Source organism: Caenorhabditis elegans, chromosome X, assembly GCF_000002985.6.
Source record: "Caenorhabditis elegans chromosome X".
In the NCBI taxonomy this organism is placed as follows: Eukaryota; Metazoa; Nematoda; class Chromadorea; order Rhabditida; family Rhabditidae; genus Caenorhabditis; species Caenorhabditis elegans.
Window position 1 is genome coordinate 9937823 of NC_003284.9, and position 27100 is coordinate 9964922.

The 27100-nt window shown below is 34.8% G+C and overlaps 5 protein-coding genes and 2 non-coding genes across 8 annotated transcripts; 5 read left to right on the forward strand and 2 right to left on the reverse strand.

Annotated features, from left to right (window-relative positions):
* The first annotated feature begins 381 nt into the window (after window positions 1-381).
* Window positions 382-494, forward strand: C17G1.12. Its single transcript, NR_071900.1, has one exon. It is a non-coding gene; the product is annotated as an Unclassified non-coding RNA C17G1.12 (non-coding RNA).
* Window positions 495-979: 485 nt separating this feature from the next.
* C17G1.5 (uncharacterized protein) lies at window positions 980-7016 on the forward strand. The gene is made up of 8 exons (NM_077267.6): window positions 980-1117; window positions 3506-3791; window positions 3912-4039; window positions 4674-4902; window positions 5364-5531; window positions 5585-5692; window positions 5743-5833; window positions 6499-7016. Exons 3-8 carry the CDS (start codon window positions 3938-3940, stop codon window positions 6644-6646), a joined length of 846 nt encoding a protein of 281 aa, NP_509668.2. The 5' UTR covers window positions 980-1117; window positions 3506-3791; window positions 3912-3937; the 3' UTR covers window positions 6647-7016.
* C17G1.14 (uncharacterized protein) lies at window positions 991-2220 on the forward strand (the record flags this gene model as incomplete). The annotated part of the gene is made up of 2 exons (NM_001277037.2): window positions 991-1117; window positions 2109-2220. Exons 1-2 carry the CDS (start codon window positions 1068-1070, stop codon window positions 2218-2220), a joined length of 162 nt encoding a protein of 53 aa, NP_001263966.1. The 5' UTR covers window positions 991-1067.
* A 5-nt stretch (window positions 7017-7021) lies between the features above and the next one.
* Window positions 7022-11241, reverse strand: nas-37 (Zinc metalloproteinase nas-37). 2 transcript variants are annotated; one of them, NM_001029243.7, is made up of 18 exons: window positions 11169-11241; window positions 11025-11120; window positions 10741-10897; window positions 10414-10685; window positions 10214-10321; window positions 9998-10049; window positions 9660-9830; window positions 9498-9614; window positions 9355-9449; window positions 9186-9294; window positions 9016-9141; window positions 8716-8792; window positions 8207-8352; window positions 7992-8161; window positions 7875-7929; window positions 7742-7828; window positions 7371-7458; window positions 7022-7324 (listed from the first exon to the last, which is right to left on the reverse strand). In NM_001029243.7, exons 1-18 carry the CDS (start codon window positions 11235-11237, stop codon window positions 7262-7264), a joined length of 2058 nt encoding a protein of 685 aa, NP_001024414.1. In that variant the 5' UTR covers window positions 11238-11241; the 3' UTR covers window positions 7022-7261. The 2 variants fall into 2 exon arrangements, with proteins under 2 accessions (NP_001024414.1, NP_001024413.1); NM_001029242.7 differs by having other exon boundaries at window positions 8476-8792; window positions 11169-11238.
* A 1289-nt stretch (window positions 11242-12530) lies between these two features.
* On the forward strand, window positions 12531-12673 carry C17G1.10. Its single transcript, NR_071901.1, has one exon. It is a non-coding gene; the product is annotated as an Unclassified non-coding RNA C17G1.10 (non-coding RNA).
* A 2083-nt stretch (window positions 12674-14756) lies between these two features.
* Window positions 14757-16711, reverse strand: cysl-1 (Cysteine synthase 1; the record flags this gene model as incomplete). Its single annotated transcript, NM_001383632.2, has 6 exons — window positions 14757-15078; window positions 15243-15351; window positions 15420-15903; window positions 16058-16186; window positions 16239-16327; window positions 16609-16711. The coding sequence occupies 6 exons, from the start codon at window positions 16709-16711 to the stop codon at window positions 14967-14969; spliced, it is 1026 nt and encodes a 341-aa protein (NP_001369978.1). The 3' UTR covers window positions 14757-14966.
* Window positions 16712-21137: 4426 nt separating this feature from the next.
* Window positions 21138-26925, forward strand: ZC506.1 (alpha-1,2-Mannosidase). The gene is made up of 13 exons (NM_077270.8): window positions 21138-21302; window positions 21451-21597; window positions 21651-21817; window positions 21866-22338; window positions 22390-22722; window positions 22860-23308; window positions 23406-23535; window positions 24741-24822; window positions 24920-25204; window positions 25254-25442; window positions 25488-25663; window positions 26172-26393; window positions 26441-26925. The coding sequence occupies exons 1-13, from the start codon at window positions 21214-21216 to the stop codon at window positions 26492-26494; spliced, it is 2796 nt and encodes a 931-aa protein (NP_509671.3). The 5' UTR covers window positions 21138-21213; the 3' UTR covers window positions 26495-26925.
* Window positions 26926-27100: the final 175 nt, after the last annotated feature.

Consider the following 27100-nt stretch of genomic DNA (forward strand, 5'->3'; position numbering starts at 1 on the left):
TTGAAGTTTTTAGGAAAAAAGGTTTACGAAAATTGATTTAGATATTAAAACTATGGTTCAAAAATTTATCGGGCTTGACTACAGTTAAAAAATCAATAACAGTTGTGTAGATTCACATTAATAAAAATATATACAGCAGAATATTGAAAAGAAATGTGCGGATTTCGAATGATGCAAAGACACGACTGCCGAGTTTTTTGTTGATTTATGCCCTCCCATTTAGCAATACAAGATTTTTTTTCATCTTCTTTGTAGTCTTCCGAAACACTCAAAAATGCAATGGCTCCACTATTTTAATTGAGCTTAATATTAACGCTCACTAAGCAAGGCAAAATCACCTGAACTTTGAAGTGGAGTTAAGTTTGGCATGGAATGAATAAAAAACAATATCTGACATCGATCTGGATATGAAGACTCAGTCATGTGGCCGGTCGGCCAAACTTGCCCAATCCAGTTTTTTCACCCGTTCATCTCCGACGTCGTTCGAACTGGAAGTGTAGAGAGATGAGGAGCGTCCTGAGAAACAAAAATGAGGGACAAAGATTTGAATCAGAAGAGACCGAGAAATGAGAGACTTGGATTCATTTGATGACGTCATTTCGGGAATAATTGGATTTCATCGGATGCCAATACGCTTTCAACACACGAAACAAAACAGTTTTTCAATAGAAGGGTCATTGCTTTTGTTGCAATGTTCAACATGAGTTCCGTAAATTTTAAAAGACGAATGTGTGCTAAAGAAAAAACACTTTGAAACAAAATGGAATATTTACATATAGTATGGGTCATGTAACCCTATTACTTTTATCAAAAAGGTTGCATTTATCAAAAGGGTTGTACTTTTATCAAAAGGGTTGCACCAAAATAGTGTTGATATTTTCTCTAAAACTTTGAACAAAAAACTGAAAAATTCAACATTCTGGAAAGTTCTTTGTTTATTTCGCAACAACTGTTAAATCATTGACGTTGTTTTTAACTAGTGTATTGCTTATTTTTAATAAATTTCTACAACACAGTTTGTGCAAGTCATTCTATTCGTTTTTTTTATCAAATTAGGCGTCCAAGATATGCGTATTCTCAACAAGTACAGTCAACTTTACCCAACACTTACCAACAGGTATGCTTTTGGTTATTTACTTTGAGATAATCAAAAAAATATGTTCAATAAAAACAATTTAAATGTATTTTTTATAGAAAAAATCTACTTTTGTATTATATTTTATCTCTGAATATAACATATCATACAATCTTTTGGCAAGTAACTCCTTTGACAAGTTTTAGTTAGTGAGAAATTAGTTGCTATTGTTTTTCAAAAATAACCGAAAATGAGATTACATGTGAGCAAAAAAAGTAGAATATTGTGACGGCTGTGAAACCATCATTAAATCTTTTTAGAAGACACAAAAATAGCACAAAAATTCAGAGTTTTTCTGATAGTTTCACTTGAAAATCAACATTCATAATGGTTTGAATTGAAGACCTTCAAACGAATTGTGAAATATGAAGATTATTCACAAATTCTTAGCAAGACCCAAACATGTGGATACAAAAATGACTTTGTTTCCCGTTGAGCATTTTTCTTTGATATAATATAATTGTGCTCAAAAAAAGATTTGGCACGAGGGGAACAAATGCATTTGAATAACTGGATAAGTATGTTTACTTGAAATTAGAATGTTTTTTTCTGATTCTCAGTACCAAAGTAAATATCATTAATGACAGTTTGAAAATTGCCAAATAAATTGTTTAAAAATGGAAAATCCTGATTTTCTTATTTACTATACATTTATTTATACAAACTTTTCAATTTTTTTAATAAAATGAATCAGATTATTAAAAAACCACTAACTTCCTTCAACTCAGTTTTTAATTTCTAATATAGTTTTGAACTTTTTTTATAATGCATTAAAATTTTCAATACTTATTGAGCCCCTGTTTTTCTTTTTTAGATCTATCCGTAATTAGAAATTTATAAAATGAATTCGTAATAAGCTTCAATTTGATGTGTCAACGATTTTCTTCTTCCCCTAGGATGATCGCATCCCGCTGCTATTTCTGCTCTCTTGCCTTATTATACCATTTAATTTTTCCTTCCTAGTAAATTACAGGTCATCTAGCTGTCTGCTCGGCCTTATGATCTCATTATTAATCGACGGGGGGCACTCATCAAGACGGCCCCTTTTCTTCACTACTACCCGTCTTTTTGACGGACAAGAATAAATGTTCGTCAAGAAAGGTCGATCCTGTATTAGAGGTCAGATATTATGTGTGAGATATCGCGCTTTGCCAAAGAATATCCCGAAACAACGAAACGTTGGCATTTGCTATTGTCTTTGAACATTGTTGAGAACATTGCAAACGTACCGCTTCAATTGGAACCAATTTTAGAAAACAGCACGGTTATTGTGAAGACAAACCAAATGACATTATGTGTAGGAACGAACACTTTTTTTCAGAAAAATCTTTTCCTCGAGAAGTTTAAAACTAATAAACTGATAGGATGTTCAATATTAAAAAAATATTAAGTGGAAAAACACAACCATTCGCAAAACAAACTAAATTTATTTCTACCTTGTAGCATATTTTAGATAAAGGTATAAAATCTTTCGACTACTACATGTCCATAACAAAAATGATTGACTGAAATTATTGCCAGTTCATAAATATAACATTGTGAAGTACTTGTTCTGAAAAATCCTACAGCAAAAATTTAAATTCTGTCTAAAAATGACTTCTAATAGTAAGCGAATTTATTTAACAACTTCATATTTTCTTTCTACTACTCAGGACCACTAGATCAACACTCCTTTTTACTTTTCAATTGAATGCAAAACGACGGTATTATGTACACTATAATAGTAAACATGTTGTGAACACGAGACAGCTCGGGTGCACCATTCTGATTCATTAGCGGTGCGGTTGACTTTACCAAAACAAAAGCGATTATAAATAACGACTTTGTGAGTCAAGTTGGCGGTATCTCCAAAAGATTTGAAACTATTGACACTCTAAAAACTCATGCGTTTAGAGGGGCGCAAGGAGCTGTAATAAAACAACACGAGTAAGTTTTTCGGTTGTTGTTAAAAACAAACAAAGAATATAAATTGAAACAAGAATATAAAACTGTCACTACTGAAGTGAATTTAGAACTACTTAAATACTTAATTCAAAGTCTAAAGAATTTCAAATTGTACAGATTGCATCAATCGAATCCCGCATAGAACAATTAAAGTTGGAGTTTCCTTCAGGTTTAACAGAAAACGATTCATTGTGTACATACAATTGTTCAAATTTATAAAACAATTTCTAGCAAAATGTCACAAAGGGGAAAATTAACGCAAGTGTTTTATTCTTGAGAAATGAAAAAAAAACGCAATGCATTTCCTATTTTCTTCTGGTTGAATATTTTCTCTAAGCTCAAAATAAGTGTTTCTAATCTTCTACACCACTAAATTTTTGGTTTTCCCTGTATCTTATTGCAGGCGTCATTTTGTTTTTTTTCCAGATTCCACGTTCTCATACTGTTGCAATGCGTTCCTTGTAATTTCTCGGGGTATCAATAGAACTTTCGAAATTACGACGCCATTTTGAGAAGTATTAATGCCATTTTGGTTTCGGGGAGCGGACAACATGCAAATTCGTCCGTCCGCATCGCATACATTACATACAACACCAGAGCGGTATGCAGAAATGTGACGACCATTATTCGCTTCGCAGTTGGAAAGAATTTGTGATAGAAGGAATACGGTCCTACGGGGGCACATGAGACGCAGACAGTTGAGGGAGAAGAGGTAAGGAGGGAGAATGGAAGTAGGGGCGCGCCAGGCTGATGTGGGGCGGGGTGCCGAGTGTCTGTATTTGTATTGATCCGAAAAACCGTCCACCCTCACACATTTCTGACATTTTTACAGTTGCCATCGGATTGCCTACCGTCCGTATGAGGATTTTTACGGCTTGCGTCATTATTTCGCTTGTTACTTTTGGTGACGGAAGGAGGAGAATCTACACTGAAGAAGATGAGGCAAAGTATTTGAACGAGGTTTGTGATATTTGTCTTTTTTCGTATCCCACCTTTTAGACATGATTTTTTTTTCTTCATCCTCAGATAATCTGTATTTCTTTAAGGACGCTTATATTTCAATTCGCTGCTTTTAATTTTTCACTATTTTAACTTTTAAAATAACGTTTTAAAATTTCTCAAAGATTTTCTTTTAGGTAATTTTAAGTAAATTACTTATTTTGCCACAGTTTCCGCGTCATTTTGATTTTGTTCGTAAAAATTGTTTGTAGTTTAATTATTTATTTAATTTTCAAGCTTTTTACAATTATATAAAAGTTGTTGATATAATTGTGTCTCTCATCTTTATTTGAAATTGTTAAGTTTTTAATTTTTAAAGTGTTTTGCCGAATTTACCAATGGATTTTTTGTCTTTTACCTGTCTTTCCAAATGTTCAATTAAGAAAAGTGTTGAAGGGAACAACTTCATTTTTTTAAATTTTTTTTTCACACGTTTAGACCATTTTTCCTACCGACCAGTTGTGGCAGTCACTTTTGAAAAATTGATTCTGTTGAGTGGTGGCTGTTTCCGTCTCTCCAGATTAAGTTTTTCGCTTGACTAGTCATCATAAATGACAGAAAATGTTTTAAACGTACAAAAAATAATATTTTGCAGCTGAAACAACAGGAATTGCGAAATTTCGAGCTGGAAATGAGACAACAAACAAATCAACGAGGAGTAAAGTACTCAAGTGGCATGTTAGGAGTTCAGTTGGATGGTGGAGCTTCTGAATCTGATGATCTTCCCAATGAACTGAGAGGTCCTGTTTCAACGTGGAACAAGAAAACTTCAAGAACTCAACCAAAAGAGCAAACTCAAGCATTGGCTTTGAGATCCAAACCAAGTGAGTTACATGTTGGAGTATGGTAGATAGGGAAATTGCTGAAAAAAGCAGTATAATCTTCTAACATTAGATTTGGACCCCATGAATGTTAAATTCTCGTAACAAACTAGGTTGACTTTGCCTTGAAAACTTCCTGAAGTGTACGTTGTCGAGATTAAGTTATTGCTAAAATAATTTTTTGCTTGTTGAAAATAAAAGTGCAAAAAAAAATTTGTCCGACACTTTGAAACATAAATTTTAAAAAAATCTGGTTTAAAAGAAAAATAAAAAGATATGTCTGTTAATTTGAGATGTAATTTGAAATTCACGATTTTTTTTCAAGCTCAAATTCTTTCATTCAAAATCGAATATTCATCAATAGAATGAAAACTATGAAAACTTATTTCAAACTACAAATTGATATATTAATTAAAGTAATTGTACTTTACACATAACTTTGTCTCTCACAGTTTATGTTCCAGGTTTTGAAATGTCATCGCTTACTCGGAAAAGTGTAGAAATTTCCGATGGCATTGACGATGACGATCATTGGTGCTATTACTGCGCAACTCCTATTGACAAAGTCAAGCCGGATATGAGAAGATCAATAAGAAATTTGCTTGAAATGCGTAGGACGGCTTTTCCAGTTGGTAAGACTTTGTTTTTATACGATTTATCAAATTTGTAGTAAAATTCTTCGTAGATGCCGTAACCAATGATTGCTACTCCGCGAAAAACCTGACAAGGCTGAAAAAACAGAAGTGTTCCTACAAGTATTGTCAAACACTTTCAATTTTGGATAGAAATGCAGGTATGATTGAGATTACTAAGCGAAGAAAAATCATTTAATTATATATTTAGGAAATTCATTTGTTGTCCGTGGATGTGCTGAACATTTTGGTGCAATAAATGTGCCAGAATTGGAAAAGAAAAGCGATCATTCTTGTGAAATGTATGTTATCACTAATGTTAAAAAAAATATGTAGAAAGGAATGCAGAGATGTTTCAGTTTGAAATAAAAAGAACTGATCGTACCTTTTAAATTTTTAATATATTAATGCTACCCTAGTGGTTTATATCTAGTTGGGTTAAGACTCGATAAAATCGACTTGAAACATGCTGAATGTATATTCAATTTTAGTATTTTTAGTTGAACACAATCTGAAAAATGAAAGAGAAAAATTACTGAGAAGTGATTTACCGTATTTCCTCTATTAGTAAGGAGCCTCTATTAGTTTTGCCTTTTCTACTATCGAAAAAATACGATCGCAAATTTGTCTCATAATTAATTTTTGATAGACCTTTGGAAGTTGACGCCGCCCCTAATCTTGTTGCCGTTGTTTTTCTCGTTGTGGCTCTCTCGTCGAAGGAAGAGGAGAAGCCTAGTCAGGGTAGATAAAAAATAAATTTAGAGAAAAATTTGCAATCGTATTTGTTCGATAATAATAGTATTGCATTTAAATAGATGTCCGAAAATTAGAATTGCATGCCTTACTAATAGAGGAAATACGGTGATATAGTAACGATGACAAAAAAATTTGTATCTGAAGCGTACATCTTCTCCCAATATTTGTTTTTCAATGTGAGAAATTTGAATCTAAAATTGAAAATTTGCAGGCTGCATGAAAAGTTAGAAATCAAAGAATGTATTTGCAAAACAAGCAAGTACTGTAACGCTGGATGGACCAAACGAAGTGCAAATGGAGTGTTTCAACATTCTCGTGTCGCCTTTATTGCTTTATTTTCAATCCTAGTTATGTTGTGATAACATAATATATAACAATTAAACTTTTATCACTACTATTCAGGTTCAATTCTTTTTTAGCACTATCCCAATAGTTATTTCTCTACTGACAAAACTTAGCTTTCACTTCGTTTTTAACCGATCTTTCGCTTCTCCTCTTTCATCGTACTCTCGCCTTCTCACCATTTCTCGGGTTTCGATTTCAAAACGCCGTGTTTTGAGAACTTTTCCATGTTTCCCATTGTTACTTTTTGTTTTCTTTGTATCATCCATCAGGGTTTCCACCTCGTTGATTCAGTCGTTTCTAAATTGAATTTGAACACAATTGAAACGTTTCTACTTTGTTATTGTTGGTGACATACGAGTTAAACAAACAGTACATGTTCAAAAATATTTAAAATTATTTGAAAAGATTTATTAGACTGGTATTATTAAACACGATACATTTTCATAACCATTCCAGAAAGTGAGCAGAATGAGCAGCAATGATGAGAAAGAACAGGCAAGTGTAAAAACGCAACAGAGAATGGTGTCTATCAACAAAAATAAAAAAGAAAGCGAGTTTGAGAAGCAGATCATGAGCAATATCAAACGTGTGGGGGAAGGAAAAACAAAAAATTACAAAAAATATCGGTTTCAGTTTTTGTAGCAAACTCCTCTTCTAGGCGTATATCCAGAGCAGCATTCTGGGTACTGTTGCTGAAATTAATTTAATATGGATATGAACGTTCAATTTTAAACTTACGAAATAAGCATCATTGGTTCCTTGAGTATCTGGTTTATATTCCATTTGGATGGTGAGTAATGCTGTTGGGCACTGGTAAATGAATCGTCTGAAAAAGGTAAAAAAGTTTATTACATACATAGAAGGAGTAGTAATTTATGTTTGAAGAAATTTTTCTCACTTTTCTCAATTGTAAAAAAACACTGATGATTAAAAAAATAGATAATTTAGATTTCACAGTTTCGTTTTTGATAATTTTTTACTTTCTGAGAGATTATGATTTCTCAAATGACTTCAACAAATGTTAAAGTTACTATTCACTTATTACATTATTTTTTAACCAAAATGTAAAAATATTTTATATTCAAATCATTCAATTTACTATTCCTTACTTTTCACAAAATCTGTTGGCAGTTTGTCTTTTCACCCTTCTTGTGCTTGATGAGAGGAATCTTTCTGTTGGTGGATGAACTTCCAATCTAGAAAAAATACTCCGTCGTTCACAAATATATTTTTTGAACTCACTCGTTAACGAAAACTGGTTTACGTTGCGAGATACGTGGTAGCGGAAGCGTGCTGGCTGTAAAACGTTTATAGTTTCAACATATTCCCCCCTTGAAAAACACAAAAACAACAACTTACATCTCGCAAATCCGGATTGTTTCAATTTGGGGTTCAAGTAGTTGTTGGATCCAAAATTGAGCTTGGCAAGCAAATCGCACGGAAGTAGGAGACGTCCATTACAGATCATTCCTTTCTTAGGCTTAGCGCAGGCGTGAGCGTTACAACTTTCTCTATCCAAATTGCTTCCCCTGAATTATTTCAGAATATACCAGTTAATTAAAAAAATTCCTAACGGGCAAACTTGGTTTCCACCGTAGCATGCTCTAACTCGGGTTTTAGTTCCGCATCCTCCACAAGGCTGTGAACAAGCGGACCATTCTCCCCAAGCACTCCACGAAGCTGTATCTGGAGCAACTGTCGTCGTCGGCGTAGGACGAGTCTATAAAAATAATTATTATCAATTTTTCTAATGTATATTTTTGACAGGATGCAATGTTAAGTGTCAGAAATCTTTGAAATAAATAAGTTGGATTAGTGGAAAAACAAAAAAGGATAGTCTCACTAAAGCATTTTGAGATAGTTGCGATAGATCATGCTCTTGTGCAGATGGCCTCTGAGGAGAGGCATCTGAAGGAAGAAGCAGTGCGGGTGATGCTGAAGAAGAAGAAGGAGAAAGGAATGTGCTCGGATCATAAAGCTCCTCAGAGGAATATTTGGTTTCCGCCGATTGCTCATCAGAGGTGTAGATCTGGCCGTCGGGTTTATAGAGTGGTGGGTTTTTAATGTGAATCCAGCCACTTGCCGTTCTTGTCCAGTAGGGTCTAGTCGTGGTTGCATATGTCGGTCGAACGGTGGCCGGTGTGATCGGAGTTCCTCCAACTGAAATAGATATATGATTTTCCAAATTCGAATACTGAAAATGCGGCCTTCAATACAAATGATTATTTATTATAATAAGCAATGTCACACTCAAGATATAATATGTTAAATCACACAGCATTTGTTTGCTCAAGTCATTTTACAAATACCATACTTCTTACACATCAAAACGGTAGATGAGAAGTATTAAAACATTCACCCATACGTTATATTTTTAACGTACTTGCTCTGTATTTCAATGTGAATCCTCTCCACCCAACTGCAGTGTTTGGAGTTCCTCGTAAAATGATAATTACATCATCTCCTTCGGAACGAATGACAGACGGTAAACTACAACATAGTCGTGCGCCTAAAATATAGTGAGTTGGAATGCATTTTAAGTAGTGAACTTGCCTGTCGATGTCTTCTGGCTGAGATATTTTACTTCAACGTAACTCTGGCATGGATCTGCGCATTGGAAGTTCACCTGATCAAACATCACTTCCACATTTCCTCCAGGATTCTGAACAAAACAATAGTTAATTTCACGGTCTATTGACTACATGTCTTTGCGATCGCTTACTCTAATTCGCCACACACAATTCGCATCTGGTTGCACAATACCACTTTCTATCTTTTTGTAGGAACTGGAAGCAGTAAGTGATCCTCCGCAAGATGCTGATCATTAAAACAATTAGTTATCGATCAACTTTTTGAACTACTCACTATACTCTACAGTTTCACAATATGTTCCTCCATAACCAGATGGACAACGACAACGTCCACAGTTGTTTGGATCCGTGTAACCCTCATTTAAACATGGAAGACTTCTCTGACAAACGTCTGAAAATTTTTGATACTAGTTTCATTTGAAAATTAATCACTTACTGCTGCAATATCTGGTATTAATCATTTTGGCATCTTTAAATGAAAGCCCATCTCTTTGTCCAATGGTATTTTGGTATCTCCAATCTCTAGTTTTTATGGTATCACTAGACCAATCATATGCAAATGATTTTGCTCCATAATGCATAACCGATCCCAAATCATACGGTTGTCCTGAAAAAAGTGTCTATTAATAAAATAATTTTTAACAAATAAAGAACAACAACACAACAAAAATTGAAAAAATAGTGTGTGTAGCCGTTGTGGTTTGCCATAAAACATCAAAACCGATTATCTTTTCAGATTATTTTAATTTGTCTGTACCAGTGTTTAAATCTTACCAAGGTTGTCGCTGTTGGCAGCTGTGCGTTTGGCAAAGTTTCCTTCTGTTCCCTGTAAGAAAATTTTATTGAAATGACAAATGTTTACTGTTGATTAAAATACTTGATCCCAAAAAAGTTTAAAGTATCACTAAAGTTTTTTTTTTTTGTAGGATTGAAAACCAAAGCTTGAGAAAAAAATTGTTGTTAAATACTTTCTAGCATTGTCAAACTTACTCTTGTAATTTTATCAGCAACAATACTAATGAAATTGTCTCTATCATCTCTCGACTGTTCGTGCCAAAGTCCCAAGGCGTGCAGAGTCTCATGAGACACTATTCCAAGCTGAAATTTGGTTCAATAAAAATGTCACATTATCATATTGATCCAAAAAACTTAAGCCACAACTACTTTCACACACAACTGTCATTACTTACACTATCGCATCCGTATCCAATAGAAACCAATTGTCTTCCTCCAACCCTACCAACGTTTGACCAACACCCGTTTCCTCTATAATATCTCAATCCATCTCTATCTCCTCCATTTTCCTTGAATTTAAAGCAAACGTTCTGCTCAACGTGTCTAATAGCACTTCTGATCAGTTGTCTCCAAGTCTCTTCTCCTCCGTAGAACTCGTATGAAATTGTGAGATTTGGCCAGAAATTACGTGGATCTGGATGAGCTTGTCGCCTTGATCTTGGTGAATCTGACAATGATTTTATTTATTTGAACTTATTTATGAATCTGGATAAAAAACGTACTAGACTCTGATAACAATGACTCAGCCTGTGGAAGTGTTAAAATTATGTCATTTTCAAAAACTTCGTTCCACAATTTTCTGTTCACAGTTGCTTCAGTTTTGTCATTCTTCACTGATTTATCCATATTTTCAGCAATAGCTTGAATAGCAGCAGGATCCTGGAAAACTAATCTGTTGACCAATAACATAATACAGTATAAATTCAGTAATTGATCACAAAAAATGGAAAACAATAAGGGAATTTTCATATAAATGTTCGAATGTTTTGCGTTTCTTGCAACTCACATAGTCATGACCATATTTTTTTGCATGTTTTCTGTAGAAGGCAGCCAACAATTCTTTGACCTCTGCATAATCTGAGACCACGTCGTTGGCAATATACTGAAAGTTACAATAGTTTTTTTTTTCACTATTATACTAATTTCGTACCGCTGTAGATACTATACTGACTAATCCGATTAGCGCGAGGCATACTTTTAGACAAGCTTGAGACTTCATTCTGCAAAATAGAACATCAAGAATCGGACACGAGAACTTTAATGATAAAAAAGATATTTGATATCTTATTGATATAAACCGACTGGATAAAAAAGTGAATATAGAGTGGAAGATGAAAAGGAAAATGATGATAATTTGTAACAAGCTAGTGACAGGATTAACAGATGAATTGGGAGAAAAAGAGTTTCACTTGATCTACTCAAAAAACTTCATACGGTTTCCAACGCCCAAGACGGCGAGGTCAATTTTGCGGAAGAAACATGCTCCGCCCAAAACAATTTTCTTTGAGATTTGCGATATCGCGATGTCCTTTCCATGATTTTCACTCAAATTTTCCATCCGGCACAGGCAATGAAAAAATCCAGAAAAAAGTTCAAAAAGGAAGTAGCAGGGAACAGGTTGGTTAATAAGATAAAATCTCAAGAAGAATGAGACAAAAAGGTATGAAAACGGAACAAAACTGAGAAAACCTACATTCAAGATAAAACAAAGAGGTAAATGAATGTTTTCACGAGTTTTAAATTGTGAGTTATTGGAAAGAAAATGAAACTTACAACCTTGAAATTTAGAATGGAAAATTCATATTTCAGAATCAGTGTATGTCATCGAATTTTTTGAATATTTGAACAGAAATTTTAAGAAAACTAGGCTAACTAAACTTGAAACATAGAAAAAATTAGAAATAGTGAAACTGTAACATCCGATAGTTTTCCATTTGACTATATTTTGTTGACTAAAGTATTCTAGAAAATTCACATTAAACATTTGTATCTTGATCAGTTCTAAATTTACAAATGTCGAAGCACACTTACAATTAGATGCACATTACTTATTCCTATAATGTTTAACTTTGAGCGGCAGATATAACATTGCAAGCTTAAATTCTAGCTTTACCATATTTCTCAACAAATATTTATTCAACCATGTTCAGTACCATGCTGAAACATTTTTTGAGAATACAAAAAAGGAGCGGCATTCTGAAAAAAACTCTCGGGGTAAACAGAAGGGAACACTGATACTGTGATACGAGCGAAACAAAACTCAATGATAAAAAGCCAGACATCATAACAAGCAAATTTTGAGCTTACTTGTCATGTAGACAGTTCGATTCGGACGATAAAGAGTTTATTGGCTTGACCCTGATTCTCGATTCTCACACTGATGTTTCTGTGTCTGCTTCTCCCGGTCTTTGCGGTCACAGATCTACTAGTTAATTAGCAATCATATCGTCAGAGTGTTTTATAAAAGTTGGTTTCTCATCAAACAAAAAATCTGCAACATTTTGTCTCAAAAAGAAGTTCGAGTAAAGTGTGAAACAATGAGGTGGAACGCTCAGTAGATACAGGTCATGCAGACCAATGATGACCGCGGAACGAGGATAAGACTAACTTTAGAACGTTGAATTACGCTTGTTCAAAACATACAGCAGGCGAAATAAGAAAGTAAAAAGAAAAAAATAGGAAAGTCATCTACAACATTTTTCTAGGTAAGTTTATGTTAAGTGAAATGGTTGCTCAACTGAGATGGGGAATCCTTCGGGTATCGCTTTTTATACAAAGATCCGCCCATTTGTTCACAAATGTTGCTAGACACGATAAGACACGATCCTTTTGGGATGCTGGTGTCCTTTCACCTTCCTGATTTTTATTTTTAATTCGAATTAGCACTCAGAGGAGGATAGACAAAGAGGGTCCGCCAAGAATTCTGACACCTTTTTGATGTGTGAAAAAACGAGAACTATTTTCAACTGTTTTTTGGCATAGACGACTAATTTGACAAGTGCAACAAATCTCGTTGATTTGAAAGATTTGTCGATCCATCAGTATGTAGGTGTCAAAGCGCTACAGTATTCATTTCGAAAATGGAGCTGGTATCTGTTATTGTCATCAGTGTTGTATTTTATAGTCTCACGGTGTTGCATGATTTGTAGGTATTTGTGAAGGAATTTAATTAATAATTTCAATTTTCTTATTCGCGTGGTTTTAATTGAAATTGTCTATTTTCAGACTAGACTTGAAATTCCAATTTCCTATCATCATCAGAATTTTAGAGAACTCGAAAGTTGAGATAATTGTTTCTTGGGCTTTTTTTTCTTTCGTTGCATGCTGGGACTAACCCATTTACATGATCAATCGAGTGGCGCACCATTAGTAAAACCTATAAAAAGTGTGATACAAGGTTCGAAAGTACAAACAAATGGTACCTGATAATGCTATGAACACAATTATTTTCTTTTGATTTGGGTCAATGTGACGACCTTTTTGTGGTGAATAAGCGAAATACACATCCCTACTTCCGCTTCATTTTAAGTTGGAGGTTTTCACTTGAAAATTTAAAAACTTAATTCTCATCATCATATGTGATCCATCACTGATGATGATTGAAAGGTGATACCCGGCGCGGAACAAAACCAATTCATGTCTCAATTCTACCTTTGGTCTTGCGAAACAAGCAGAAATCACGTCCCATAAGCGGTTTTTTTAGGATATTTCGAACATCACTTTGAACCGCGCTTTTTTTTAAATTACTACAAGCCATGATTTCCGAGTGCTGTGAAAATGTAAAACTTCCGCCGGGGAGTCTCCTCGTTTATTCAACTTTTTCAAGACTACCCTAATACAGAATGAGAGCCCACAAGATTATACAAGGTTGAAGTATTGTGTACAGCCTTAAAACTCAAGAAACTCTATTGTAGTGAGAATGTTTTGTTACAAAATAAGATTTTCATAGGAAACTCTTATACAATCACAATTGAATTCTAAGAAGTAGTTTTCTTTCAAACAATCCCCTATTCAAACAGTGAGTACCATCAAAGAAAAATAATTTTTGAAAAAAATTTGTAGTGGTAAAACTGTAGTATCACAGGAAACCCTTTTTACGACTTGCCTCCTACAATATTTGCGCTATGCCAGTGTTTGTTTTTAAGGTTTATACAGTTGCTCTCAACTTTTTAAATTACCAGAAATATCATTCAGTAGCCCTTATTAGGATTGTTTTAATTTCGCAAATATGCTACTAGAACTTTTCCATTACTCTTTTCCAAAAAGATGGGTACGTGAACCATTTAAGTTTATGTCAATTCAACTGAACATGTTCAAAGGAGTCAGCTAGAAAACTGTGAACTTTCCGCTCAAATAATTTCATAGTGAAACCATCAAACCAGACCTCCGTGGTATAGTTTTCCGATTTGATAAAGATCGCGTTAAATATCCATACTACTAATTAAATTGAACTTCTCGCTTGAAACCACATGCAGCGTTTGTCTCGTTGGCCACCACTATCGGTGAAAGAATTTTTCTGGCGATTAGCCAAACCAGGTTTCATTCCTCCTTATTAGGGTCAGTGTTTCTATCTGCACTGACCTTTTCATGAGACATCGACAAGCCTATTTCATGCCTCACTGTGCTAATGGTTTAATTGTTTTTAAAAAAGTCGGTTATCCTCCCAGTTTCGTCAGTTCAACACCAATCTTAGTGTCTGCGGGTTCAAAGCATACAAGCTATCTTAGATCACAGTACAAAACACTAATTGCATTTATTGAAAAAATAGACAGCGGAACATTTACATGGAAAAAATACGAAAGAATGCAAATTATTATAATGTGTAGGTTTTTTGATTGAATTACCAGCCGATTTATCATTTTTAGTGAGTAACAACCTTGATAATTTTTGGGTGAAAGAATTTAAATGAAAGAAAAAAGAAAAAAGTGAGATGAATTTTTGATTTAAATCACTCCATAATATCATAGTTGTGAAGACATAACTTCTTCAAGTTTGCCTCCAAGCTTTCGACTGCCAGAGCCATAGCGCTTTCGCGGATGTCGGTGTACAAAGGAGAGGTCCTGGAAAAATGGTTTTTAAGATCAATCACAGTAAATTGTACATGATTACTACGTTAAAGATTCAATAGTTGTTTAACTTTCTATCAGAAATACTCAACATCCGAGGAATCAGATGCAAACTACTAGCTCACATCACAAGTAACATTTTAAGTCAGTCATCTTACATGTATCGTTCTCCACAGCTTGGCAAACAAGTCACAATGAGCTTTCCAGCCATTTCTGGGCGAGCAGCCAACTGAAGTGCAGCTGCAACATTAGCTCCGGAGGAAATTCCTAAAATATAGAATTTTAAAAACATACTTCTTTCAAACTATCAAAGCAAACACAGTCACACAACCTACCGCCAAGAAGACCTTCTTCATAGGAAAGTCTTTGAGCCATGACAATAGCCTCATCGGAATGAATTCGAATTACGTCTTCATAGATCTTTGTGTCCAAAACAGCTGGAGCAAACCCTGCTCCAATGCCTTGAATTTTGTGTGGACCGGCTGGTCTGCCGCTGAGTATAGCGGATTCTTCTGGCTCCACAGCAAACACGCGGACACCTGGATTCTGCTCTTGCAAGTATCTGCCAACTCCGGTAATTGTTCCACCAGTTCCAACCCCAAAAACAACAGCGTCTACTGTCCCTTTGGTTTGTCTCCAAATTTCTGGTCCAGTTGTTTGATAGTGAACAAGTGGATTATTTGGGTTGTCAAATTGAGCAAGAATGATAGACCCTGGAATGTTTTCCTTCAGCTGGTTAGCCATGTCAATCGCTCCTTTCATTCCTTTCGCTGGGTCTGTCAAGACCACCTCGGATCCATATGCTTTGAGAAGAGTTCTCTGTAAGATATATATTTTATATGTTAAAAAATTTTCAACCCGGAGATTTGTTTAAAATCACAGATGACACAACTGTACTCAATAGCTAAAAAAAAAGGTTTCAGTACTGGCAATTCCTGGGGTGAAGATTTGCATCCATAAGATCAATACTCACGCGTTCTCCACTCATAGATGCTGGCATTGTGACAATACATCTATACCCCTTGGCGGCAGCAACAAAAGCCAATGCGATTCCAGTGTTTCCTGATGTTGGCTCAATGAGCGTGGTCACTCCCGGGATCACCTTAAAAAATTTTAATGCAATTTTTTGAACAATGGTATTGTTGATGAAGCACCGTTCCATCTTTTTCGGCCGCTGCAAGCATTGCCGCTCCAATACGATCTTTGACCGATCCCGCTGGATTCATGTATTCGATTTTTACAGCTGTAAACTTGAAAATTATAATAGGATAATTGGACTTTTGTTTCTTCTTGAAAATTCAAAACATTTTTGATTTGTAAAATTCAATTTTATCTACGTTCTGGTTTTACTATTTTTCGTACTTTCTTTTAAGTGAGACTATTTGTCAAAGTTATATTTTGTTGAGAAGTTACAAAACTCGGTTACAGTGGTATTGCATAAAAGAAACAAAAAAATTCAAAGTTTCACCAGTATTGTTCAAAACATTTTTTAAGATTTCGTTTAATTCAAATGAATAAACCAACCAACTGTCCCTGGAAGTCCTTTTGTCAATTTATTGATGTACACCATGGGTGTGTTGCCAATAAGCGCGGCAGCATTTTCGCCAATAGAGTTGCGATCAGCCATCTGAAACATCGACTATGAGTTAAATGAGAGTGTAGACAATAACGAGAGAACGCAGAAAAGGGAAAACTATATCACAGGAAAGAAATATTTTAAACTATCAATGACTATTGGCACGGAAACAAAATATTTTTCTATCATCTGTTTCTGCTGGTTTTGACACCAAACTCCAAATGATAGTTGGACTTTTAAACAGAAGGAGATAAGGAGATAAAGAAAATGTTATAAGATAGGGAGAGATAGACGACACATGTCTAAGTACATGTTGTGTAGCGGAACGAATGCACAATCAGCTGGCATTTCTTAAAGGTTGGCACACATCTAATGAGCCATTGAATGAACATTCTAAGGAAGCAATGAGGAAACAAACAGAACACGCAACACAACGAGCAAGAGATAGAAGAATATCCCGTTGTTGTATCTTATAGAGCAGCTGCAACGAGACAGATTTATAAAAATGAAGTGAGCAAGTAAGGAGAGAATGAATCCACGATAAGATAATAAAACAACAATAACCGCTCAGTATGACATAATTGCATTATGCAAATGTCGGTGAGCTGGAAAATTTACAATGGGAAAAGAAGAGATGATATCCATTTATTAGAAACTGGGACATTTTTGATGATAAAAGGTAAACCACTTCGTATTTTTCCCGAAAGTATAAATTAAACTTTTTAGGAACTCAGACAGAGTTATTTCAAAAAATTGTTATTTTCTAGATCAAGCACGATAAACTCCAAACATGGAAAAGCATTTACATGTACATCTATTATAGGTAATTAGGAATAGTTTATCCTGAATAACCTTTATGAGTCATGAGTTAAACAAAACACGAAAACGCCCCACTCACCGGATTAAACCAATGAAAAGTACTTGCACGTTTCGATATATACTTAGTGTTCTTGTTTTGTAAAAATAGCAAATGCAACAACTAACCGGCTGGTATTATTTTGATCTTTTGAAACTGCACTTATTAATGAAACATTTCATTCTTTGAAGTGGAATCTTGTTGCAAAAATTGAAGGATGTAAAAAATGGATCTCCTGTCATCTAATAGAAACATTCACACGCTTTTTCCATTTTCTTTTTCTTCTAAGAAAACTCCGAGAAGGATGAAATAGGAGGTGATGGGGAGTTTTCTTAATAAAAAATATAATGAACAAACGATCAAATTACACGATATCGCGAGGCGTTTTCAGAATTTACTTCAAAAAGTAAACTTTGATCATTTTAAAACGGCAGTTCTTAAAGAGCATTAGACCTTTTTACAGTTTCTATCTGGATATGTTTCAAAATTCTTTGAAAACACATTTGATGATTGAGAAAACCAATAATAGTAGTGTCGAAATAGTGTGAAGTAAGCAAAAAGTAGTAGTTTGCATGCAATAATGTCCAGAAAGCAAAAGGTCACTCGTGCTATTTCTTCTATGCACTTCAGACTTCATCAGTAGCATGGGAAAATTCCCACGTCGTCCAGAAACGTTGAATATAAGAATTATACTGTCGAGCATGCATTTATCTCTATATCTTTTGCAAAAAGATATAAAACACAAACGATAAAAAGAAAAGAACAAAACTGGATTGTGGAGACCTACCAAGGTTGATAAATAAATTAAAAAGCGGTAACAGAGACAATTTTTGTTAATTTCTTTGTTGATGAAATTACAACGATGAATTGAATAACAATTTCCACACGCATGCTGTTTCATTCATATATACTTTGACCACTGGGACTACTTCTCAGTTAAGATGTAGAGATCAAAAGATGAAAATCTAGCGAAACGCATACGCATGGGAGCATAACTGACGGATAAAAGCTTATTAGCTTTGCGACCAGAGTAGAAACATTAATATGGACCTCGAGAGCATTAAATGTAAATGAAAGAGCATGCAGAACACTCGGGATTTGGGAGAATAAATTGAAAACTGGTGAATCGGTTGTCGCTATTTAGTTTCGCAGTGTACTTCTTGCCATTTTATTACAATGATGCCAAAAACAGTTGCGAATTAAATTTTCAATCTAGAAAAGAAGATAAAAATCTACTTGCTAACATGAAATTCGAACTTCAGAACAAGTTTAATCGTAAGCTGAAGAGAGGTTTCTCGAAACTACATATATAGAAAATCCGCAGCCTTAAGAATTCACACATCAGAATGAAGTATTAATGAGCAGCATGCGCTTTTCTCTGAACCCTTGCACATAGAACAACCAAACCTCACATTTTATAATGCATGCAGTAAATTCAAAAGGGAAGTCACAAAGTACAATTTAGGGGTACTCGAAAATGACGCAAAGAAAAATCAAAACAATAACGAATCACGTAATAACCATGTGGGGGTGTTGGTTACACACCCGCTAAAACTATTCATCTGACAAAATTTGAATATTCAATTTTTTATTTGAAAGAAAATAGATGACAACAAGGCACTTAAAGCAAGCAAAAATTATCAAATACCCAATAAGACTTCTCAACATTTGTAAATGGCGCACGCTGTTTAAAAACTTGAATGAAATTCGGTGGCCTTTTGAAACAGATGGATTTTCAAAAAAATACATTGAAAACACATTATGTTTAGAAAAAATCAAAATATTTGCAATTACATCATTAAAACGATTTATGAAATTTGGTTAAAATTAGGCATATTATAGATTTGGAACTTAACTACAAACATTCAACATTTTAAGAACTAAAATTCACAGAGAAAATGCAGCGGAATAACAAAAAGTTTTTTGTTAATGATTTATTTAAACATACGGGTTGCAAAACTTAAACTTTGCGAAGCACGCATTCTTTGCTGATGAAGCTGATATTTTGCAATAAAATATTCTAAGATGATGCAACTATGAAATGGGTCCCAATTTTTTTCATAAATTTTTGTGTTTATGGAACAAGTTGTGACGTTAGAAAATATTACGAACAAAGGACAATCAGATCGAAAATCAAAAAAGTTCATACTGCCTGCCAACGCCACAGGTTTTTCTAAACATAGCAACCAGTTTGAAAAGCCACAAAAACTCCAAATTTCTAACTTTATTCTTTGAAGAGACACGAGTGATTACTAACTAAAGCAATACCTGGAAACTGATGTGAAAAAAAAATTATTGAACATTGCTAAAAGCATTATATTTTGATCTCAGCTCAGAGAACGATCAATTTTCTAAAAACATACATCTGGAAATTTACCACACCAATTTTTGTCACGGTTCAAATTATATCTTTGATAAGATTGTGGCTGAATTGGATTGCATATAAAAAGAAGATGAACAACTTGACTATGAAGAGATCAGTTTTCAATTTGTCAAACAACAAGTACCGTAATATATTCTAGACAATCTATAGCTACCAAGGGACAATCGCTGGAAAATTGAATAACAATAACATTGGTCAAATTGGTAATGAGGCAAACCTTAATTAGTATTTTTATATTCCATAGCACAAAAACTTGAACTCTCGAAGAATCATTGTATGATCTAAAAGTAGAAGACCTAACATCGGTCTTCACTCTTGTTAATAAACCCAATTTGTCATCATTTGTAGTTCGACGCCTTCTGACAATTTTCACGTAGAATGAAACGGAAAGAAGCAAAAGCGAAAGCCGAATATGAGAAGGCTTGGCAATTATAATATGCAAAATAAAATGAAATTTCTCATTTCACGGCCGCAGCATGTTCGGCAGAAGATCTAATCGAAAAGTGGGGGTCTCAGTGGTGATGTAAACAAGAGTTTCACGCTGCCCTTAGAGACTCAGAGATGATGCAGAAAAGTTGCAAGAACCTACAATTGGGAGTTTAGCTTCTATATGTGAATTAAAGAGCAAAATGTGTGAAAGTATTGAAAAATGAGAGCTAGAACATTTTATTTTCAGGGTTATTGCAAAACTGAGCTATTTCTGCTTTTGAGTGTATGAAGCCAATGATTGAAGCCATTTGATTACATCCAAAGTTGCACTAAAAGTACAATCGTTTCAATTGATTTCGTTATGTTTCACCTATCACTATTCATTGACATTCAATTAATCACTAAAAGTTGTTGTAAATTTGGTTCAGATTTGAGTGTTTTCATCATAGATTTTTTTCTTCATTTTGTACGTCTTTTTGCATTGTTCCAATGCACTTTTATTCTTTCGGTTTTGCAATGTTCTGCGTCTCTTACACTCTCCAAGTCTGTGAGTGGAGTGAGTGTTGCAGTGTGTGTGCGTGCGTGTTTCAATACGCCGTGAGCGTCATCGGGAAGAAGAACCGACATGCAACGGAGGAGAGGCAATGTTGAGGAAAAGAGTCCAGTTGGCGCATCGATCGTTCATTCGCAATGGAGCGCATTTGCAACCGACGTAGCTCATTTATTTCCACCTTTCTCAATTTTTCCCAGTTTTTTTTTGCACGACTGTTTAAGAAACTATTGCCTAACCAAACATATTGTACATTTGCAGTTACAACATCGTTTCTTCAATGCCCTAAATTTTGGTTGTGATTTTTTCCAACTTCCGCTTTATTTCCACAAAATATGTTCAACACAAGATGGAAGGTGTTCATATTTTTGGCACTATGCTATCGAATATCACATGGAGAAGAGTTGGATAAGAAAAAGTTACAGTAAGTTTTTTAATTCTTTGATGGTGACGAGTGTTAAAATAATAATATTCCTCAAAGTTCACCTTTATCATGAACTTGCCGTTTCGCAGCAAAACAAGAAAGCAAATGATTGATTTTGAAAGAATCTAACAGAACGTTTTTTTTTTAGAAAAGAGGCATACGACATGTTTATGCATGGATACAATTCTTACATGAACTACGCATTTCCTGCTGATGAGCTCATGCCCCTTTCATGCAAAGGACGGATCCGAGGTGTGACCCCCAGCCGAGGAGATGTTGACGATGTCCTGGGAAAGTGAGTTGTCAGACAGAATGTGATTTAACATCTATTCAACATTCAAATTACAGCTTTTCGGTGACTTTATTGGACAGCCTGGATACCTTGGTTGTAATGAATGAGCTTGATGAGTTTGAAAAAGCTATAGACTTGGTTATCAAACATGTGCGATTTGATTCTGATCACGTTGTCAGTGTTTTTGAAACTAATATCAGAGTTCTCGGTGGTTTGATCTCAGGTTCGAATTACTAAGCAAAAACATGTGTAACAACATCACTTCTTTCAGCTCACGTGTTGGCAGAATTAGTAAAAGAAAAGTACCCAAATCGGCTGACAACTTATGATAATCAGCTGCTCAAAATGGCGACTGAAGTTGGAAATCGACTACTCCCTGCTTTCAATACAACCAGTGGCTTGCCATTTAGTAGGATCAACTTGAAACATGGTATGCAAGATCACTTGAAAAGACAGAAGGATACATGTACGGCTTGCGGAGGAACAATGATTTTGGAATTTGCTGCTCTTACAAGTTTGACCGGTGACCCAATTTATGAGAAGAAAGCAAGGAAAGCTATGGACTTCTTATGGCAACAACGTCACAGATCTTCTGACCTGATGGGTACTGTGCTCAATGTTCATTCAGGAGATTGGACACGACGGGAAAGTGGAATTGGAGCAGGAATAGATTCTTATTACGAGTATACTCTCAAAGCTTACATTCTCCTTGGTGATGAAAGTTATCTTGACAGATTCAATAAGGTAGATTGCATAATATGTTTATAATTTATTCTAAAAGATCAACCATTACAGCACTATGAAGCTATCAAAAGATACATCAACAAGGGTCCAATATTTGTCGACGTACACATGCATAGGCCAACAGTTGCCACAAGGGGCTTCATGGACTCTCTTCTCGCTTTTTGGCCCGGCTTACAAGTATTGAAAGGAGATGTCAAGGAAGCAATTGAAATGCATGAAATGCTGTTCCAAGTCATACAAAAGCACAAGTTCTTGCCTGAGGCTTTCACTCATGATTTTCAAGTACACTGGGCTGAACACCCAATCCGACCTGAATTTGTAGAAAGTACCTACTTCTTGTATCGAGCTACCAAGGATCCCCATTACTTGCATGTTGCGAAGCAGGTTAGTGCAACACAATTGAAAACATATTTTGAAAAAATATCGTTTATCTATTTCATATAGCTCTAGGCATATTGAGATAAGTTAAATAGCCGCATCAGATAAAAAGTATACATTTTCAGCAAGCTTAAAATTTCCAGATTATGGATAGTATCAACAAGTATGTGAAAGTGCCTTGCGGATTTGCTGCTTTAAAAGATATTCGAACTATGGTCAAAGAAGATCAAATGGAATCGTTCGTACTTTCGGAAACTTTCAAATATCTCTACATGATCTTCACTGATCCTGAAGATCTAATGTTTGATCCCGATCACTACGTACTTACCACAGAGGCTCACTTCTTGCCTTTAAGCATTGGACACAAGGAGAAAATAGAAAATAAAATAAACCCACGTCGAATGATATTGCGAGCGGACGAGCCACAGCAGAAAAACTACGTGTGTGCAAACCCAATCGATTTCACGAAGTTACCCACTGAACGGGAAGAAGCCCAATTGATAAGAGAAAGGACGAAAATTATGTTGGGAGAGCTTAGAAATGGGGCGAGTGCAGGTGGTGCAGCACCGGGCAACATGATATGTGAATCTCCGTAAGTGCATACTTTTGCGAAGCCTTTCGTTTGAAGGATTGAACCAGCAAGTTAACAAAATTTTGTTTTGGAAGAATTCAAAGATTAATGGTTTTAGGGCCGACAGAATTCGAGCATGGGCGTTTTCGTCAAGTAACCAAGAACACGTCAAACAATTGGTTATGATGGGGATTGAACTCATTACCTTGAGTGATGGCCGTTTGCATTTAAGCCATAAATCAGTAAACGTGAGTGAAATTTCCTTGAACTCTAAATAATTTGGAAACAGGATGAAACATTTATTTTTCAAATAATGTTCAATATCTTAAGATCAAAAAAGGAACCATAATGTTAGACTTTGTTTACTATTAGTTATGTATTAGTAATGATCCTCCCTTTAGCCTTTATTTTCCACCTTTTAAAAAAGTTATCGATTTATTCATCATCCATAATGTGAAGAATGTTATTGAAAAATGGCCAAAAAAAAAACAATTGTATCTGTTACAGAACGAGAAAAGTAAACGTGTGTTATTTTTCCCACTCTTTCAAAAGTTTTAATTCCTCACAAGTTGCTAGAAATTATAAATAGGATAGAGAATTTATATTTAAAGATAAATTATTTCTTGTTTAATTATGCTAAATCATCTGAACTCAAAACTTTGCATGACATATGTATTTTGTCTTGTTTTTCTTTTTGCTAGAACTTTTTTACCCTTTCAGCAACACGCAATGCCCTTTTTTGAGATATGTTTTTTATTGAAACCCACTTTAAAGTAGACCTTATGCCTGGATTATTTTTCGTCTCCACCTAACGAACTCATTTTCACACAAGTTACAATAAACTGCGTGTTGCAGGGCAAAAAAGTTACATGTGAAATTGACGACGAACCCCTGTGTTGGGATGGGCCCCGAAATGATCCAGCAAGACAGTATGTCACAAACGGACACTTCCTTAATGCGTTTTTCTACCTTTTTGACACTATGTTTATTCTCGTTCTTTATCTTTTTGCATTTACTTTTCTCATCATTTTCACGTTATTAGGCTTAAAACAATCAAATAGTAACAATGATGTTGTACCGAGGCATCCCCGTGCACAAATTAATCAAGCGGTCGATTAGAATAATTGTATAATTCCCGTTTGAAATAATTTTCTTGTTAGTTTGATAGGATATCAATTATTGAAAGGGTTATTGAAAAGAGATTTCATTAGCAATTATTTATATTCATGTATATCAATTTCACTTCTATTTTCTGTGACTCTGAAAACTGTCTTGCCACGTGTTCATTCAAATATCATGTTTTTCCTTCCAACTCCTCATAAACCGTTGTGATAATTGTCTCATTCGCGATTTAATATTTAATTTTAAAGTATAACTTGATGTTTGTAAATTGAATTGTTCAAAAATAAACTCTGTTGTTTTAGCAGCTCCTTGACTAAAATTTCATTTTTAGGCAGCTTCACCACTTTATGCAAGATGGGGAATGGAATTTATGGAGGAAATGCAGCACTATGTCGAACAACTCGATAAATCTGGTAAGTTTTGTTTTGAAAATTTTTAAATGTGCTTTTCATACTCAGTTTGAACGTACGACGATTTTGTTTAATTCAATTTTGTAATCATGATTTCCAGGTGGTACTCCTGAGCACACTCAACAGTTCGTGCAAATCCTTAACCGTCCTTATTACGGAAAACCATACCTACGCGGATCTGCTGCTCAATTTGGACGAGACATTGCAGCAACAAAAGCCCTTGTTGGACGTGCGGCCAAGACAATTCCATTCCGAGCATGTGACAAAATTTTGAACGCCGACCAGGTAGTTGGAAAAATTGCAGTTGTCGAAAGGTCGGATTGCGTTTTCCAAGATAAAGCTAGATTTGTGCAACAAGCTGGAGCTATAGGAATGGTTGTGATTGGTAAAAACAAGAAGTCTAATTGTACTATAAAGTTTTGAACTTTATTTAGATCACGAATCAAATTCACAATACGTTGGCGATCGGCCAACTTTCTCTATGGCAGTTGACAAGGATGGAAAAGATGATATTGGAATCCCATCCATATTTTTGTTCCGTGCTGAAGGGGACCACTTGTTACGTTCTTTGAAAATGCATTCCGAAACGGTCATTTCGATATCATCTCATCACCTCTCGATTGGTAAGTTAAAAAACATGGACTTGACTTCGAACTTAAATATTTCAGAAAACACAATTGGTCGGCTTTTGCGATATGGCAAAATGTTCAAGTTTCCTGAATACCCACAATGTTCACTCAGAGACGGTGATATTATATTGCACAATTTGGATTATCCTGAAGTTATTCTCAATCTGCGTTTCAATGGTATTAATCAAGATAGTGATCCAAGACTACATCAAGAAGTAAGACATTAAGACTTTCACAAGAAATAACGGTAGAAGTACGACAAGTACTTTTTGCATATAAAATTCACGAGTGCTTAATTATGATCTTCCATAGAAAATTTTTGTGTAGTTTTTAATAGCTTGAATTTCATTGAAATTGTTCTTATTTGTTTCTCTAATTTCCAAACAGAAGATTTGTACACATGCATTGAAATTTATACACATAATATGTATAAGCCAATTGTGGAAAAGTTTCATTAGGTTAATTAAATTAGGAAAATGCCGATTTTGTCACTTTATGTAGATATTGTGACTTCTGGTCAAAAGCTAGCCACATACTTTGAGATACTGAAAATAATGTTGTTTCTAAAATCCCATTTTGTTTTAGGCACTCAAGGAGTTTCTGAACAACGCGTTTGAATATGTTTTTTTACTGTTTGTCTGAACAAATATTATATAGCACAAAAAATAAAATTTCAGATATTGAGGCAGTCCCGCTTGACATATTACAAGTTTCATATTTCAGATTGTTGAGCGTCACGTCACAGAACTACAAAAATATCTAGAGTTCAAGGATGCTGACTATGCGTTCCAGTTTTATGAGTTCTTCCGTACGGCAGCATATGGAGCACTTGATTTGAATGTGGAAAATAGTAAGCTGCTCACAGTAATTTCTGCACTGAGTACGTTAAAAACAAAACCAATTCCACCATCAGTTTTTGCGAGACTTCCCGGAGAGATTACAAAGGTTGGTTTTTGTCTCGAAAATATATAAAATTCATAGTTTTTTTTTAGGTCCGTTGTATTCCCAGAGGAGAAGAAATGCCGTGTGTTCGACTATCTACATAAGTCTTAAACAATGTTTTTGCAAACAAAAACAAGCCAGTTTTCCAAATTTTAAAATTCCAAAAAAAATCACAAGCCATACATGTTCCGTTTCTAAACTTGGGTTAATTGTCTGTTTCTTTCAAAAATTCATATACATATAACATTTGATAATCTATTCAAAAGCAACATTCATGCCTTTAGCAATTTCCTGTAAGGTGATAAAATGCGGGTTAAAAATTTGTTTCCTTTTTTCTTCTGTTGTTTATATATTTACTTTGTTCACCGTTTCATCGTAAGCCCACTGACGACTTCTTCAACTTCCTCCAAGCAAATGTGTATTTAAATCAACAAAATGTGTGTAGAATTTACTTGTAAATGTTTACTTTTCAATGGTTCACCGGATGCAATTTTTCAATGTCATTTTCCATCACAATAAAGATTTTCTGTTACTTATCCAAATTCGATCTGGCAGTATTTATATATAGTTGTTATTTAACTGTTTTTGTTTCACTGGCTTTCCAGTAGTTGTCTGCACTTTTTCCGTTTGTTCTCCTTTGTGAAATACTCGTCACGTCATTTAGAATTGTTATTGTGTTGTTTACGTATATTACGAAATCAAAACATAGA